The sequence below is a fragment of the Physcomitrium patens genome, chromosome 13 (assembly GCF_059467195.1).
Source record: "Physcomitrium patens ecotype Gransden chromosome 13, ASM5946719v1, whole genome shotgun sequence".
NCBI lineage: Eukaryota > Viridiplantae > Streptophyta > Bryopsida > Funariales > Funariaceae > Physcomitrium > Physcomitrium patens.
This window is the reverse complement of record NC_143422.1, coordinates 14,484,187-14,500,973: the sequence shown is the minus strand read 5'-3', so window position 1 is coordinate 14,500,973 and position 16,787 is coordinate 14,484,187. Positions and strand designations below refer to the sequence as shown.

The 16,787-nt window shown below is 40.9% G+C and overlaps 4 protein-coding genes across 7 annotated transcripts; 2 read left to right on the top strand and 2 right to left on the bottom strand.

The window, feature by feature from the left end:
* Positions 1–1,198: 1,198 nt before the first annotated feature.
* Positions 1,199–2,587, top strand: LOC112290887 (small ribosomal subunit protein uS4z). The gene is made up of 3 exons (XM_024537723.3): positions 1,199–1,270; positions 1,589–1,970; positions 2,284–2,587. Exons 1-3 carry the CDS (start codon positions 1,243–1,245, stop codon positions 2,465–2,467), a joined length of 594 nt encoding a protein of 197 aa, XP_024393491.1. The 5' UTR covers positions 1,199–1,242; the 3' UTR covers positions 2,468–2,587.
* Positions 2,588–3,070: 483 nt separating this feature from the next.
* On the bottom strand, positions 3,071–4,692 carry LOC112290886 (40S ribosomal protein S15-like). Its single transcript, NM_001378884.1, has 5 exons — positions 4,651–4,692; positions 4,380–4,522; positions 3,766–3,823; positions 3,470–3,604; positions 3,071–3,326 (listed from the first exon to the last, which is right to left on the bottom strand). Exons 1-5 carry the CDS (start codon positions 4,651–4,653, stop codon positions 3,213–3,215), a joined length of 453 nt encoding a protein of 150 aa, NP_001365813.1. The 5' UTR covers positions 4,654–4,692; the 3' UTR covers positions 3,071–3,212.
* An 847-nt stretch (positions 4,693–5,539) lies between these two features.
* On the top strand, positions 5,540–8,840 carry LOC112290884 (uncharacterized). Its single transcript, XM_073538020.2, has 8 exons — positions 5,540–6,049; positions 6,505–6,677; positions 6,823–6,916; positions 7,171–7,282; positions 7,666–7,754; positions 8,030–8,115; positions 8,275–8,339; positions 8,552–8,840. The coding sequence occupies exons 1-8, from the start codon at positions 5,756–5,758 to the stop codon at positions 8,656–8,658; spliced, it is 1,020 nt and encodes a 339-aa protein (XP_073394121.1). The 5' UTR covers positions 5,540–5,755; the 3' UTR covers positions 8,659–8,840.
* A 573-nt stretch (positions 8,841–9,413) lies between these two features.
* LOC112290883 (protein VACUOLELESS1) lies at positions 9,414–16,288 on the bottom strand. Of its 4 annotated transcripts, none has more exons than XM_024537717.2 (16): positions 16,162–16,288; positions 14,272–15,172; positions 13,773–14,063; positions 13,528–13,667; positions 13,237–13,342; positions 12,910–13,002; positions 12,668–12,757; positions 12,366–12,479; positions 12,154–12,261; positions 11,804–11,877; positions 11,475–11,529; positions 11,052–11,233; positions 10,753–10,882; positions 10,369–10,471; positions 10,120–10,217; positions 9,414–9,809 (listed from the first exon to the last, which is right to left on the bottom strand). In XM_024537717.2, the coding sequence occupies exons 2-16, from the start codon at positions 15,043–15,045 to the stop codon at positions 9,654–9,656; spliced, it is 2,514 nt and encodes an 837-aa protein (XP_024393485.1). In that variant the 5' UTR covers positions 15,046–15,172; positions 16,162–16,288; the 3' UTR covers positions 9,414–9,653. The 4 variants fall into 4 exon arrangements, with proteins under 4 accessions (XP_024393485.1, XP_024393487.1, XP_024393486.1 ...); XM_024537719.3 differs by having other exon boundaries at positions 14,272–15,163; positions 16,162–16,273; XM_024537718.3 differs by having other exon boundaries at positions 15,951–16,252.
* Between the last annotated feature and the right edge of the window lie 499 nt (positions 16,289–16,787).

The following is a 16,787-nucleotide window of genomic DNA, read 5'->3' as shown; positions in this document are numbered from 1 at the left end:
GATCCAATTTGTAGATAAAAGCATCAACATACCGTTGTGCACTTTTGTATAATTGTATATTTCAGACATTAGAAACCATCTTGCAAGTCAAATATGTATGTATGTATATATATATATATATATAGAGAGAGAGAGAGAGAGAGAGATGCTTACGTAACAGCAATGTTTATTTGCACACAATTTAAAGACTTTAGATAGCTCATTATTACGTTTCATTTGATAATTACATCTGAATTCTTCCTATTGTAGAGAGACAATATTCTAATTGTTTTATTAATAAATCTTAAATTGAAAATTAAACTATAATTACATTGTCACCAACAAAATTTACTGAAATTAAAGTTTCAATATGAACATTTCAAAGATATAATACCCAGACTGAATTTTAATTATTTCCAGGGCAATTGTGGATAAATAAATAAGTAAATATCTATATTATATTTCTATTTAATATTGTGGTTATATAATAGATGCATACTTGCTCTCAAGATGTAATTGATGTAGTATCAAAATTGGTATTTCTCTGAATGATCGTCAACAAATTGTAATACTCAGAGCAAAAAATATAATTTAAAGTCATTATACACGTCTAAATAAGTAAATAATAATTATTATATTCAGGAAAATGTCACCAAAAACAATTTGCACTTATTCAAGGTACAACTTTTATAAATCAATATTATAAAAGCACAGATTTGACACTCAACTCAGATATACTTACTATCAACCTACAATGCTAGCATAATTTATATATATATATATATATATATATATATCAGCAATTACATTTTTATTCTCTACCCAAGCCATTTTATGTAGTGTATGTAGCAATATATGGGTGGGTGTGTGTGGGCCCTATTTTTCTAGTCTTATAATTTATATTTAAAAAAAAGGCATATAAATCCTTTTTCGTTATACTTTAACAGTAAAAGCAGGGAGGGGCCTTTTTCGTGTGACATCCACAAGCATATGGAAAATCGTCCGACGGATCGCAAACTGCTGTATACGGACGGCCCCTTTCGTTTTCCGTCAACGATATCCTCAATTTATCGTTCACAATTTGAAGCCGTAGATTTCGTGACTTGATCGGACGGACAAAGGATGTCTTCTCCGATGTACCCAGAATTAGGGCTCGGTGGGTTGGGGTCCGTGTAATTGAAGAGCTGACGAGAGCTCTACGGATCCTCCTTTTCGCGCCTGCGTTTCCTGCGAGGTGGAAGCTCCGTTAGTTTCAACACCAAAATGGTGCACGTCGCTTCCTTCCGCAATTGTAAGCCTCGATCATCTCTGCCTGTTTGCTTCGTGTTTGTTATCATCACATAGTGAATGCCATCTACATGTGTACTGTGCACTGTGGAACACACACTGCGCCGGTCCTAGGAAAGTCTTTTTTGCTACAAATCTGAATTGGACCGTACAGCCTTGGAACTTTAAAAATCCCCTATGAATCGAGTCACCGCATGACCTTCAACGAGTGATCTGGATTTTCAGGGTTTTGGACCTCATTTCTGAGGTAGATTAGGGCTTGATTGTGGTAATCTTTGGAATGTGAATTTGTAATTGGTTCTGTCTCGTGTTCTTTTTATAGATGGAAAAACTTTTAAGAAGCCCCGTAGGCCCTTCGAGAAAGAGCGTCTTGATGCGGAGCTGAAGTTGGTCGGAGAGTACGGTCTCCGCAACAAGCGTGAGCTGTGGAGGGTTCAGTATGCCCTAAGCCGTATTCGTAACAATGCCCGTATGTTGCTTACTTTGGATGAGAAAAACACCCGTCGTATCTTCGAGGGAGAGGCCCTGCTACGACGCATGAACAGGTATGGACTTCTCGATGAGAACCAGAGCAAGCTCGATTATGTACTCGCGCTCACCGTGGAGAACTTCTTGGAGCGACGGCTGCAGACCATCGTTTTCAAGTCTGGCATGGCGAAGTCTATTCATCATGCTCGAGTTTTGATCAAGCAGCGTCACATCAGGTTGGTTTACGATTTTTAGATGTTGATTTTTGGTTGATTGAACAGTCGGTGCTTAGGCACAGTTGTCTCAAGTTAGGGTTTGAGGTAAGGAATGATCTTTCAATGTCTATGACTCGACGCACTCTGCCGGAATTTAGTTTTTCTGTTCAGATTTTTTTGCTATTTCTCGCTCCCTCTCAAAATGCACATGAACTTGCAGCATCTGAATGTCGATTGTAGATCATTAGGTTGCATTTTCTTAAAGAAGTGGAGGTGACGAGGGGTATCCTCCATAACTGCGGGGTATATCATATCTTTTACGTTCGTTATTCAGGGTTGGGAAGCAGATCGTCGATGTGCCATCATTTATGGTTCGTGTTGACAGCCAAAAGCACGTTGATTTCGCCCTATCGAGTCCACTTGGTGGAGGTAGGCCGGGAAGGGTGAAGCGTAAGAACATGAAGGCTGCATCTAAGAAGGCGTCCGGGGGAGATGACGAGGAGGAGGATGATGAGTAGATGATGATTTCGATAATCTCGCATGGAGGATTTAATTAGATGTTTTTTTTTATGGACATATTAAACGAAATTCATGTGGATATCCTTATGAGTCTATTATTCATGTCTTCTTGCTCCTTATCGGGTTCTGTGCATTGTCAGTATGCGTTTGTGCTTTTAGGCAAAGAGAGAACTACTGTGAAAGGAATGATATTAGTTGACGTTATGTATAAGCATCTTTGAAAATCTTGCACTTCATGCTCACTTATATTAATCAGACCTAAAAATGGTAAATTGTAAACCCAGAATGAATATTCGCACCTGCCATTTTAACTGTCTTATTTTTAAGTATATGGAAATTATGAAGAGTCCGTCTTAATGAGCACGCACACATATTAACGTTAAGTGGGCTGAACCTGATGTAGACAAGTCACTTCCTTAATAATTCCTTAATAATACTCCAACTTGAATTGCGCGAGTACACGTGATTGTTACATAAAACAGGTATATAGCTATAGTTGATGAGAAATAGCTATTATGCAGTCGTAAGTTGCGAGTAGAATATGCGACAACTCTCATAATTACTGTTACCGTTGAAAGGAAGATGAAGACTTAACACAATTGTTGGAGGAATGATGCGCCAGAAAGACCATCTACACCAAATGAAAGTTACATCAATGATGATCATCATGCATTCTGAACCATCCTTCACACCAACAGTCTTGCTTGAGCAAGATTCATGTTTACAAAATTCCTGCAAGTCTATCTACTTGAGTGGGATGAATCGCGAAGAGTGGGTAGCTCCGATACCAGGCCGACCGTGCTTCACAGGCTTGTACGAAATGGAAAATTCAGCCAAATAGTGTCCAATCATCTCGGGCTGCACGGAAACATCAAAGTGAGAATCCTGAGTAGATTATATAACCATGCCAAACTAGGGGGAGGGGATACTCTCACAGGATGAACTACTCTTCATCAAGAATTTTCAGACTACTGGGTCGATCATAATAAATATATTATTACCTTAATCTCGACCTGGTTAAAGGTCTTGCCGTTGTACACACCAATGACGCTACCAATCATCTCCGGGACAATGATCATGTTACGGAGGTGAGTCCTCACAGGCTCGGGCTTTTCACCGGTAGGTGCCTCACGCTTCTGTAAAAAGTAGAGTAAGGTCATCAGAACACTGCATGTTGACCTGACGAAAATAGGCGCACAAGATTGAAAAAGTCGGTAAAATGTCAACAATTTGAAGTCGATGTAATTCACACAACTCTTTTAGAACGAGATACAAAAAAGCGGAAAGACTATCATACTGCTTTGCGCAGCTTCTTGATTAGAGCCATTGGCTTACGCTTCAACCCACGCTGAAACCTGGACAATCGAACAATAAGCATCACCAGCAATTGATATAAGCATGAAGGAGGCATCTTTCCATCAAAATCATGAACCCAGTAGTCGTGATGAAGTCCAATGGAGTGAATTCTACAGAAGAAATTCTAAATTTTGGGAAGGTGCTGTATTAAGTATTTTTCCAATGATTATGTCACTGAAGCTCAGCCGTGTATAGTTCACAAAGACTAGAATTGCCAAGCTAGTTACATCTTTTCCATGAATCACATCACTGTTCACCTTCGACTTTGTACCTGACTACAACATAAACAATTGTCCGATATTGTAACCCCGAACAAGAGGTGCTACGTAAAAAGAACATCAATGGCAATTCGAGGCAATTCGCCAAAAGAGACCACCTATAAGTCTGTAGCGAGCGTACTACAATCATTTACGTACTCTCGGGAGATCACTCAAATAAAACCATCTAAGCTGACAAACGCTGAAAAATGGGCTACAATATAAATCTCTGAACACACACCTCACAGAAACCCTTGTCTAACTCCCCTGAACGTAAACGAATCCGAGAAATACCAACCTGCGGCGTGCACGAGCGTGAAACAGCTCGACAAGCTCATCCATGCTCGTGTCAAGGAGCGCATCGAGATCGACTCCTCGGAAGGTGAACTTCTTAAATGTTCTCTTCTTGGGTTGGGCAATCTCAACTTCCGCGGCGTCCGCCTGCACACGCGAAAATAAAATTGATCACGTCTACATTGTAAAATTAGGGTTTGAGACAGACGATGAGCAATATATAACGGGACCTGTGTTTGCAAAGAGGAGACACAAATGAGAGAACTCGGCGATACCATGGTGGAGAATTGAGTGCGACGAGGGTGCTCCAAGCAAAACCCAGCCAAAGAGAAGCAAAAAGAAGCCACGATTGCCTGGGCTGAGGCTAACCATCCTTCCCCTGTGTAAACGATGCGCTCATAGGGTTTGGGCGAATGACATTCATCCTCACTATGATTAAACATGTTAGATAATTAGTAATTTCATCCTAATTACGCTAATTACGCTTTGGATGATTCGCGCAGTCATCGATTGGATTGAGTTCATAATGATACTTATCGTGACTACAAATATATGGACTGCTGAATCATGAAAGAACATCCAAAATCATGCTCATGCATACACATGTGGGTGTGATACACAGATTTATTCTTTCGCTGATGCTCTCATTTAAACTCGAAAAAAATATGATTGAGCATTTTCAGATGTACCCAGTTTAATTCACAATCTTAGTGAATGGAAATCTTAAAAATTGTGTGAGAAATAGTGAAGAGATGTAGTTTCAGACTTAGAAATGACCTCCGTTTCAACAAATACTATCAAGTAAGCAAGAAATATTAGTTAATAGATATTAATTAACTAGGAAACATCTATATGTGCAGCTCATAAAAAAACATAAGAAATGAGTTGCATCTCATTTATTTATTTAAATTATTTTTTAATTTTTTATTGATCATTAAAAAAATTTATCACGGATAATTTTATTATTCCTCTATCAATCAGTTTCACACCATCATTCTCCAAGCTTTTCTTTGGAAATAAGTCCTAGAATGACCTACTCCGGTGGTGTCTGATCTATACCCCCATGCGAATCCGGGTATTTTGTCACCTACTACCTAAATGCCATCCGGGTATGAGAAGCTGGATAAACCCTGAGCCTCGTCTCCTGCTTCGGAGCGCAGTTGCTGCGGATCAATTTTGCAAATGCTCTTCAGCTCAACTCCATCGCTTGTTTGCCATCGTGTTCCGCGAGTGCTATTCCGCGGCGGCTGAATCCTTCTTGACCTGCTTGTGAGGAGCATTACGGGGCCCCGCTCTGCATCGAATTCCTCTTTGGCGAGGCGATACCGAACCCTCTGCGACACAAGAGCGGCCACAACTGTAGCTATAGTCATTGTAGCTATGGCTACTGCGATCGCCTGGCCTGGTGGTGCTTTTAGTTGCACGAGGACGTCCTCTTTGCCTATTAGAAGAATATCTTCTCTGAGCTCGGCCGGTGTTGTGAAGCAATCGCGTTTTCTGCGTGTTTCGAGGATTGCGAGTAGTTGCGGAGTTTTGTTTCGTGATGTTCGGTGCGATGCAACAATGGCTGGGAAGGAGTCTCCATTGGAGAAGAGCGCGACAATGAACAACATGAATTTGCTGGTTGTTGGTCCCGGAGTGTTGGGAAGTCTTGTTGGTCGACGTTGGCTCGAGGTAGGATTTGGGAGTTAAGTGGAATTTTATCCGTTTTCCTCGATTGATTACGTAATGCAAGTACGAGAGCATTTTATTTTTTTACTTCTTAATTTCCTTTGTTTCCTGGAGTTAAAGTTTCGGTCATGACGGGTTCTGATTACGCTTGATTGCTCAGCCGCACTGTTTGAATCATGTTTTTCGAGAGTGTTCCCTATTTTTTACATGATGATGAGAGATATGTTGAGGCTGTTTTTCGTTGAGCGAGGATTCTACGGGTTGAATGTTGTATAACAGTGTATTCGGTGGTACATACTGTTGTTGGAGGACAATGTTCAGTACAATTATGACACTCCTGCTGCAATGAACTGTATCAGGGATCTAACTCCAGTGCAGAACGGTGCGGTTTGAGTATCTTCGAGGAATAATGTGATGAAGGAGGCTCATTAATATCTCGTCATTGATGTGATGTGCAGCAATATGAAGGGTGCAAAGTCGTTGGTCAGACAAATACAACCAACCGACACGAAGAATTACTGTCTCTCGGCATTAGTCCAATCACAAAGGACATGCAATCTGGAGATAAGTATCCGTATGTTATATTCTGTGCTCCACCGTCTGGGAGTCAAGATTATGTACGAGAAGTCAGGTATTAAAAATTCTGATCCGAAGATAGACCCAGATACCATTGTGACACCGATTTGTTTCAGTTCTTGGAGTTACATGTATGGTGGTTGGAGGTGTTCTGATAGTTCACCTTCTGCGCCGTTTGTTCTGAACAATCGCCTATGCAGGGCAGCAGCCCAGAGGTGGGATGGCGAAGGATCGTTGTTGTTTACGTCTAGCAGCGGTGTTTATGACGTTCATAACAATGGTCTTTGTGACGAAGTAAGTGTCTTCTATTATTCTGAGGTCGCCGTTTCTGCTTCAGTTGTGCTCTCTTTTTCCCTAGTGTCTCACATGGTACTCATGTGCAGCTATTGTTGATGTTGTTGCTTGGTACAGTTTATGAAGTCCTTGATTCATTGTCATACGATCATGGTCGAGGTGAAGGAACGAGGTTTTCGGACTCAAGCACGCTTGCAAATAAACTGATTGCTTTAATTATTCTTGATGTGTTCTGCGGGTCGGTTGACAAACAGAATGCGCCAATAATCGAAAAGGGGAAAAGTCCTCGCTTGGATATGTTGCTAAATGCTGAAGAAGAAGTTTTGAAGGTCGGTGGGAACGTTGTACGATTGGCAGGCTTATATATATCCTTGCCCCGGGACATTTTCATACGTAGACTAACCATTTTTTGTATTTTGTATTTTGTGTTTTTATGTATTTCTAAACATACGTTTAGGGTAATTGTTTATTTATTTGAACTTAGAAGGTTTTAAATAATGTTGAATAAATATATGAATGACTTTTATAATTAATCAAATTTTATTTATTAATTAACATTTGAAGTAGCGTAGAACTGAAGTGTCAAGGATTCTATCTTTTGTTGCTGGAGGTGGACTATTCGCGACGCATTCTTGCAGTCTTTGTTTGAAGTTACAGAGGTTATTGTGATTTCTTTAATAGCGGTTTTAGTCACGAGACTGTGTTAATAGGTTGATGTACAGCATAAATTCCTTGACTTTATGTGCACACTCGGGATCGTGGGGCTCACACATTTTGGCTTCAGAAAGGATCAGTAGATGCAAGACCAGATCATTATTTGAACCTTATCCATTATGAGGTAGACATTTCTAACTGGTCTAGTGTCGACTTGACTTCCTCTAAGTATTTTTCACCTCTTATTTATACTCGAACAGGTCTTAATGTGCTGATTGAATGAAAGCTGTATCCATTGATTCTAAATTTTTGGAGTTTCCGAAGATCAACGTTGAACATCTGGAGTCTGGCGTCTCCATCACTGCTAAGGATCGTGAGACAAGTGTATTTTGTACCTGCGTTTATGTTTACTACTGTAGTCTGCACTCTCATGATGCTAATACGTCTCTCGTCTTCCAGGATGCAGCTGATTTATGCATTGCAATTTTGAAGAAGAAAATACGTGAGCAAGTTTTTATGGGTTGTGATAACACTCCGGTTACCAGGTCTGTTACTATAAAATGTCGAATGTTGCCTGGCCTTGCCACATTAAGTGCTCGTTGGCTTTGTTCGTAAGTCTTTAGTGTATCAACTGCTTTGCGCGCTTATATTTGATAGGGCACATCGGGATATTGCTGAGTGATTTGCTTGCTTCTGAATTGCAGGCAGGACATTATGGATATTACTTTGCAGAGTGGTAAATTCAAAGGGGGCTTTCGCGGTTTCACAAGTAAGTAGCTTCATTACATTGCTTATCTCATACATCACATTTTATGCTTGGAGCGATTTACTGTGTGAAAGTGATCTCCTGCGGTGAAATGTATTCATTCACAATTTAACAGTTGTTTCCGCGTTGAAGTTGCATGTCAATGGCCAGTTTGCTTTGTAGGTGGCAAAGAAAATGATTTCTAATATTCAAGTGTTGTTTGTAACCTTGTGCAGAAAGTGAGGGGCCACTTGGAAAGAAGATGAACAACAATCGCACAAGGGAAATGGTCGAGTGGCAACCACAGTACCATAGCTTTGGAGACTTTATCAATCGCAACTGAGGATCTGGTTTTATGTAACCTTAGTCTCAGCTTTCCTACCCTAGTCATTTAATCACCAAGGGCTCTGCTCCTACGTCGTGTAGTTGATGGGTTAGTGTTTTGTCGACAATTTCTGCATTCACAGTGCAGGAGCTGACAAATGCTGAATAAAGTCAAAGATGCCAAGTCTTTATTCAAATCGAGTCTTTGTTCCTGTTATCGAAAGTTTCTTCTATTTTCATCCCGTGCATCGAAATTTTTCTTAGCTTGTTCTTTTTATGAGTACACGCGGGTGTTTACCTGGCTATGGTTACAATCTCGAAGGAGAGGCTGGCACACAAATTTAGCATTAAGGACGATGATTGCATCTCCCACTGGGTGTGGTTCATGTATCGTGACCATGACACGAAGTCTCATTGGTAAATATTCTGGAGTATTATGTTGTGTCTTTGTATAGGTATGCAAAATTTCAACAGGATTGGTCCTATCAACAGGATACATGCCTTTTTGTTTAGTATTTCAACTCCATTACTACTTTTTGACTATCTTCAAATGGGTTAACTCAGAACCTATACATTACGATGATTATTATATTAGAGCTGATATATCATCGGCGAAATTGTAGACTTTAAATATCACAGTAAAATTACTGTTTCTGACTTGGGGTGGTGAATACCAGTCTACAGAAGTCTTCTCCGTGGTTGTCATTCCATGTTCTGTTGTACACCTACATCTTTCACAATCTTACAACCAGAAGCTTTGCATTTTACATATCATTTGACACAACGTGAAAGTTGGCTGGATGTCTCTGTTCAGAATTCTCCTTTTCCTCTTACAGCAAGGTTGGGTCCCAATTCTATCTTTACGAGAGCGCCCTGAGTTGATAACAACTCCAACAAGACCATGGATACGAGAAGAATCAAATACATAAAATGTACACAAAAACAAGTCTAACGCAACAATCTAAACCTGTTTCAAATCTCTACAAAACCTAGTTTATAATTTTTTTGCACGGACTAAGTTAATGAGAGGCGATCACGTAAAGAATCAAAAAGAGCCCCCGCAGGCGTATTTTGACCAAATGTAGATCTCAATCTGCCCAGTAATTCATTGTCTTTCGCTTGAGCAGCAGCTTCAGTTGCTTCTTTTACCATGCCAATACGTGCATATGCCTGAAAACACCAAGTTTTTAATTCAGATAGTGGAGGATTAGTGGAAGTTATTCAAGTAAACTTTGGGCTCCGTGAAGCTCCACATCAACATTATCATCATTAGAAGTAAGTTTTGGTACGAGTTAAGATTACAACTATTTTTCAACATACAGTCAATTTTTTTATCCCCATAGAGGAAGTTTTTGTTGGAGTATTTTTTTTAAAACAGAGAATGAAATTCGAACAAAGTTTTGCTAATTTTAATTTACACGATAATAACACAATCTTGTCGTCCCTGCAAGAACTGCAAAAATATGTCAATGGAAAATACCTCTGCTCTCTCTTCAGGATTTGTAAGCTTTACAATATACTTCAGAGCCTCTTGGTTTTCCTCCTCTTCTATGCATGCCTCCACAAACGGTTTGTATCCTACATGGACACGAGCGGAACACATATAAGGCATCAGTATCTACTTCACGTCTGCAGTGCAGACGAAGATCCAAAACTTGAATATGATTTGCAACAGTTGGTCATCAATCACGAGAAAGTGTGGAACATGATAAATTGATTAGAATCCTACCAATGGGAGGTTTCCTTTCTTTTGAAAACTTCTCCAGTGCGTCCCACTGCTTTGCAGTTGCAAGTGCAAACACTTTCAGCCAGTAGTAGCGCTTGTCAGGTACCTGAACAAGAAAAACTAGCAAGATGAGAACTTAACACAAGGCATCACATCTAAAACTATGGAAGTTCCAGGGCATTTAAACCATGTGAATGCTCATTTCGGGGATTGGGTCCCATGCTCATGAGAGGCGAACTTACCAAGAACATGGACAATCATGGTGAGTCTTAAAAGTCTCACTTACAACAAGTCTTGAACAAAACACAGATAATTAATGGCACCTATGTTATTTACTCAATAGTAGAAGGAACCCTCAAACGTAGCATACTTGGAAGAAACAAGTACCTTGAAGTCCACTTTCACTCTTTGAGCAGCTCGGTGATTGCCTAGAGTGATCAGCGTGCGTATTGTGTCACTGACACTGGAGTCCACAAAGATGGGTTGTCCTGTGGAAATTTCAAGCTCTTGCTGCAACCTGTGAGGAACCCATATGCAAACAGCGCAGGCTTCATAAAAAATATCTCAAATCAACAAAATACAGTTTTCGTCCTGCAAAACTCACCAGGACAAAGGAACCAGATAATTTCATTACTACCATCAGGTTTGTAGAAAAGGAAATGGTATTTTTAAGACAAGAAATGTACTTGAGCAGTTTTCCCTGTTCTTCAGCGGCCTTAGCTTCAAACATATGTTCTTTGGTCTGTGCATAAAGTTCACTTGCTTGATCTATTGCTTTCAAGCGAGGCCCTTGCAAAGCTGACCCAGAACGAGTTCCCATGTTCCGGGAATAAGACCACGATTCTTTCAAAAAGACTTCTGCTGCGCTCTGACCATTCCATGGCAGAAGATATCAGTTAAATATCAGATTCCATTGAAACTTAACTTTTACATCCACCACCTTTTGCATGTATCTTCTGAGGAATTCAATTGACTATCACACCACTTGCACAATCAACAGATCGTTCGCTGGAATGTTACACGATAACAAAAATTAGACATACCAGGAATCCAAGAATATCTATGGTATGCACAGAATGTACTACAGATAATAGGAATTGAGTTGATACCTGGAGTTGTCCAATTGAGATGAAGAATTTCTTCAAAATCTCCGGATCATTTTGCCTGTGATGAATTAGAGAATCAACAGCCAGATGTTTTCAAATATGCATATTTTTAAGAGACCATGCATGCATGAAAGTAGAGAAAATGCTAATGACACCCTGAAAATTCCAGCTGAATGATTTCTAACCTAAACTTATAATCTAAACAAACCCTGTCTACTTCATAGATGACCAGACAGTTCAATGAAACCAGCTATCAGCAAGAATATTACAAAAAACAGTGCGACCTAACTTAACAGCTACGAGGCTACCAACGAAAAACGTGCTTTAAGTACCTGGCATATGCAACGAACAGATGTCGAGCAAGAGATTTCGCTTGGATGATGCGAAAGAAATCTGGCAGAGGTTTCTGAGTTTGCCATTACCGTGATGTTATAAGATGTCGTATATACAAATGATAAGAATTAATCATGACAAGAAATCAATTTCATCTGATTGCCAAGATACGCTCCTAGATGTTTCTCATGAACGTGAGGGTCTTAGCATAAGAAAAACACAAAAGACTCCAACCCACACTTTCACTCTAATCCATGTCAAAACTTCTCAAAAGCATTGCTTTAATACCAAAACATGAAGTTCATAGAATTACAATACAAACATTTTTTTACAGAGATTTTGAACTCACTTGGCGCCAAATGTGAAGAATTGAGAAATAAACCAAGTCAGTGTCACCACTTTCGATGGCCTTCACAAGCGCCCTCTCCTCTTCACCCATACTTGTCAAGAGAGGAACCTGATAGTCAAAGAAAGACAAGTGAGAATCCAGCCTACTAAAATACAATCTCTGAAACGATTTCCACACCGAAGATAATAAAATCTCGAAAATTCAAAATTTACCTGCTCAGAGGCACGTGGTTCGTAGTCCAGAAGAAGAGCAGCGAGTTTTTGCCGCCCATTTCGATGTGCATCAGCAGCCACAGTGGCATACGAAATTCCCGGGCACACTTTGAGCTGTAATTTACATGAGAAGACAATTACTGAAGCCATACGCGTGTCAAGCAAACAGGCGAATATATCGAAAGGCAATGGTTCCATAGCTGGATTAGCGTAAACCAAGTTCACTATGTCAATTTCAGTTGCTTCTGGTTGTTACTCAACGAAACCTCGTTTAAGGTTAAGCTTCAAAGAAAAAACAATACCTTCTCCAATAATACGTCCAGAAGGATTGCGTCCGGAACATCACTAGATGCAATAATCTTTGTACATGCCCAATGTACCAGGACAACTTCCTGCCCAACACCAACAAAGATTACCATCTTTGAGCAGCTGAATACATTTATACGTTAAAAGAAAAGAAAAATCAGTTCTAAAATAGTGAATTTCACATTGCATAATGTGCAGTACTATTCACAAATCGGCAGAGTCCACTCCAGGCACAAACCTTGCTTAGATCTAGATACTCAGATATGCGAAGAGCCAGTAGATGTCGATGGGCATTCACAAGCCGTGCTACAAGAACCGGCGCTGTAAGGTCCTGGAACAAACGTACAAAGTTGTCCGAGCATACATGCGGAAAATTTTAGTTTTAATGCAGTGATGAAAAGTGATAGAATCATAAAACAATGCAACAACTATGTGAGATAGACAGGCTCTACAAAAAACAATGCAGTAAGAATATCCACGGGACACGAACAACATGAACCAATGGACTAGATATACAGGAACTGAATAAACCAGAGCTACGACAAAAGAGAGTCTCCGGACACACCTTGAACTGCTGGATACTTAAAGGTATACCAATCTCAAACTGACGTACAGCATTCAGCACTCTCAGGGTCCTACACATATCCTGAAACTGATCTCGATCAAACTTCCTGCCAAATATATGACACACATTAGTTTTGTATTCTTTTTAGATTTGTCAAAGAGAGCCAACATTTAGAAATGGAAGTTACAACACATAAACAATGATTTGGAAGTGACACTTATCTCCATGATTTCGAGGGTTCAATGAAATACTCAATTGTTATGTCAATACAAATAGAATCAAGGAGGCAACCTGCAAAACGCCCTGCCATAAGCAGCAGCCCGCAGCAGAGTGCGTTGAAGCGAGATGTCAAATTCATGGCCTGCTGCATCGATACAATCTCCAACAGCCTCTGGAAGTTTATCACTTATTAATCTGATGTTCTCATCCGCCTGACGACAAAAATGCAAGATACAGCCATGTTAGATCATGAGGGCTTCGCTCACGCTAAATGCATGTGGCAAAAACGGAAACAAAGACCTGTGCTGCTGAGGCACCTTCGCACTTCGTTTGTCGAATTGCTCCAGAGCATCGTAGAGCATGGCTGCAGGAGAAGTGCTGCCAATTTTGAAGATAGAAACGGTGGAGTCGGGTACCCGCTGCAGGAACTCCATGTACGTGTTGGACAGTATGCGGACGCCGTCACATTCAGGTGTGAGAACGATAGGTTCATCGTACGAGAATCTGACTACATCACCGTAAGGACCTACCATGACTAGTTGCTCTTCCCAATAGAGGAGAACACTGTCAACCCCGCACCACACGAGCTGCTCTGGTGGTAGAGCTGACTGCAAAATGCAAATCAATAATACAAGAACCGTAAGCAGAAATTCAATCAGCCCAAACCAAATGTATGTAATCAGGTGCAGGGAATCCAGCTTTGACTTGGACATAAGATTTCGCTATGCGTCCCCCAAATGCAGCATTGTAATAAAACTTGATGCGCAAGAAACCCATCATTCACCAATACGACAGTAGCGGAGGCAGCCAGCACACCTCTGTTGTGTGCTCCAGCAATGTTTTGCTAAAATCCGTGAGCACAACCAGTAGACGACCATCATGTGTGAAACAGGCCAAAAAATTCCCATTTGACGAAAGAGTCATCTTTTGTATTGGTCCAAAATCAACCATCTGGTCTTGAAAATTATCCTCATCTACTACCAGAACAGAAGGTCCAACGGCTAGGAGGACTTCCAACTTTCCAGAGAATGTGTACTGCGGCTCCACAACAGCCATACAATGCGGAGGGTCTTCCAAATGAGGATCGGCTAGCTTGACAACTTTCTTTGTCTCCAAATTCGGGATACTAAAGAGCTGATTCTGCTCTGTGATTACCACAAGGCCGCTCCCCCAAATTATACAATCCGCCACTCCCTGATCCCAGCACTCTTGTCCAAGCGAAAGCTGCTCTGGAATAAGCTCGCCATGAATATTATACTGGAAGACAGTACCATCATGCACAACGGCCAGAAGAATCTCCTCATCAGTCCACCCGAGGGTAATAAGACGCCCGCCCGGACGATCCCACGGCACGGAAGAGAGCAGCTTGCCGGAGGCCGAGAACAAGAGCAACTTCGCTCGAGCAGATTCAGCTCGCAGCTGCACCATCTTGGACTCATCCCGCACCATGGCAATCGGTCCTCCAAACCTCGCACATGCCACTTTGTGCCGGCTCAAATCAATACCGTTCCAACACATAGTGTAAACCTCCAGCTTCCGGTAGTAACGATTGTACAGGGCCTCCCATTCGGCCGCGATTGAGATCGCCATCGCTCATAGAACACTCTAACCCTCCAGTTAAAACTTAAGCTTGTTGTTTATCAATACAAGAAATTTAAACAGTCGATCTTCGCTCCATCGTCTATATCACGGAACTGCAGAATCGAATCTGACATCCCTTCATTGCAAGAAACAAATGTTATAGAAGCAGTTCAGACGAGGAAAAACTCTGAACCCTAACGTCATAAAAGATCTCCAGAGCAGAGACAACTGACATGTTAGGCCCCAGAGAACCTTCAATACAACGTTCATCGTACCCTCAAGGCTTGTACCGATTTGCAATCTAGTTCCGTTCCCTATCCTGAAGAATAACGCTGCCAAGAGACTCTGAGTTATCGAATCAACGCCAACGAGCGCCAAGTCAAATGACACAAATCTAATTACAACCTCCACTTGCATAAAAAAACAGAACTGACTCGAGATAGAAGAGTATTCAACACTGAGATTTAGGGTTCACGATTGCTTCGACAGACAGAAAATGTAATTACGGTAGTGTAGATTCAGACGGAGATACATTTCCCGAACAAGCAACTCCTCACAAGTAAAGTTCCGAGTTCTACGCCTCCTCCAAAATGACAACAATTCATCCTCTTCCCTGGCATGCCTCCCTAGATTGAAGCTTATCACAACCAACTCAACACTAAAAAAACACAAACCTCACAATCTCTTTCACCATTGTTATCCTAATCGCTAATCCGATCACGCTCCCAGCGAAAAACTCAGAATTACTATCCAACAGCAGGATTAACTCTGCGCAACGCGCAAAACGCAGAACCCCACAACAAGCTCCACGCAGGGGAATTTTCTCGAAACGGCCCAACAACCACCACCCTTTCGACGCATGAATAGCGACGGGCTCTAGAACCAACCCGCTGCATAATCCCTGGCATACTTACCAGCTCGATCCAATCGCCTCTGCATAACATTCCACCCTACCGACGATCGAAGCTCGTGGAATCGCACCATACACGCACATGGATTGGTCCCAGACATGGCATTCCTCATCCAATTCACGAGTGGAAACCTGCGAAAATCAGCCGAGGAAGGGAAATTCTAAAGTAGCAGTGGAGAAGCGCGCGGAACAAAGTGCCTCGATTAGGATCCCACCTCGACATTAGAGCTTGAATCGTCGCTCCCGTAACAGCACTGCCATCCTCCGAGCTCGAGACTGGGGCATCGCATCGAAACTGGGCTCGGGTCTCGTCGCACGAGGTCGCCCATTCCACATTCTTACTAGTAAGATCGCAGACCAGCTCGTCGTACTGCAAAAAGCACAATCCGACGTGGCTGCCGCGTGGCGTCTTGCGTGGCATGCTGTCGTTACCTCGTGTCTTTCGTCCTTGAAATTGAGGTCCGATTGATTCCATTTTGTTGTTATTGTTATTTTTATTATTTTTTGATGGTGTTGTGGTATGTGTTGTGTAAATGAATAGTTGGCCAATACATGGTACTGTAGAGAAAGTTTTGTGAAAATAATTTTCTTGTTAATTCATTTTAATTTAAATATGTTTCCAAAGTTGTTGTTGTTGATTTTTTTAATTGTCAATAAATATTTTCCAAGAATAATACTTATGGTTAAATTTAGACAAATTCACTAACAATTATTTACATTATATTTTAGAAAATAATTAAAAGACACTTAAAACAATATTATTATTATTAGATATAGAAATTCAAACTTTGGATGATATTTAGATTCAAATATTATATAATTTGTGTGAATAATTTTAGTT

What these genes read in the sequence shown, in the direction of transcription:
- LOC112290884 (XM_073538020.2), top strand. Translation starts at nt 5,756, where the DNA reads ATGGCTACTGCGATCGCCTGGCCTGGTGGTGCTTTTAGTTGCACGAGG. An exon ending in TTGGTCGACGTTGGCTCGAG is followed by an intron (nt 6,050 to 6,504) that starts GTAGGATTTGGG and finishes TGTGATGTGCAG; the next exon opens with CAATATGAAGGGTGCAAAGT. An exon ending in GATAACACTCCGGTTACCAG is followed by an intron (nt 8,116 to 8,274) that starts GTCTGTTACTAT and finishes TCTGAATTGCAG; the next exon opens with GCAGGACATTATGGATATTA.
- LOC112290887 (XM_024537723.3), top strand. Translation starts at nt 1,243, where the DNA reads ATGGTGCACGTCGCTTCCTTCCGCAATT. An exon ending in CGTCGCTTCCTTCCGCAATT is followed by an intron (nt 1,271 to 1,588) that starts GTAAGCCTCGAT and finishes TTCTTTTTATAG; the next exon opens with ATGGAAAAACTTTTAAGAAG. An exon ending in ATCAAGCAGCGTCACATCAG is followed by an intron (nt 1,971 to 2,283) that starts GTTGGTTTACGA and finishes TTCGTTATTCAG; the next exon opens with GGTTGGGAAGCAGATCGTCG.
- LOC112290883 (XM_024537717.2), bottom strand. Translation starts at nt 15,045, where the DNA reads ATGGCGATCTCAATCGCGGCCGAATGGGAGGCCCTGTACAATCGTTAC. An exon ending in TCTCAATTGGACAACTCCAG is followed by an intron (nt 11,234 to 11,474) that starts GTATCAACTCAA and finishes TGGAATGGTCAG; the next exon opens with AGCGCAGCAGAAGTCTTTTT. An exon ending in GAGTGAAAGTGGACTTCAAG is followed by an intron (nt 10,472 to 10,752) that starts GTACTTGTTTCT and finishes TTTCTTGTTCAG; the next exon opens with GTACCTGACAAGCGCTACTA.
- LOC112290886 (NM_001378884.1), bottom strand. An exon ending in CACGCTCGTGCACGCCGCAG is followed by an intron (nt 3,824 to 4,379) that starts GTTGGTATTTCT and finishes TCGATTGTCCAG; the next exon opens with GTTTCAGCGTGGGTTGAAGC. An exon ending in TTAACCAGGTCGAGATTAAG is followed by an intron (nt 3,327 to 3,469) that starts GTAATAATATAT and finishes GTTTCCGTGCAG; the next exon opens with CCCGAGATGATTGGACACTA.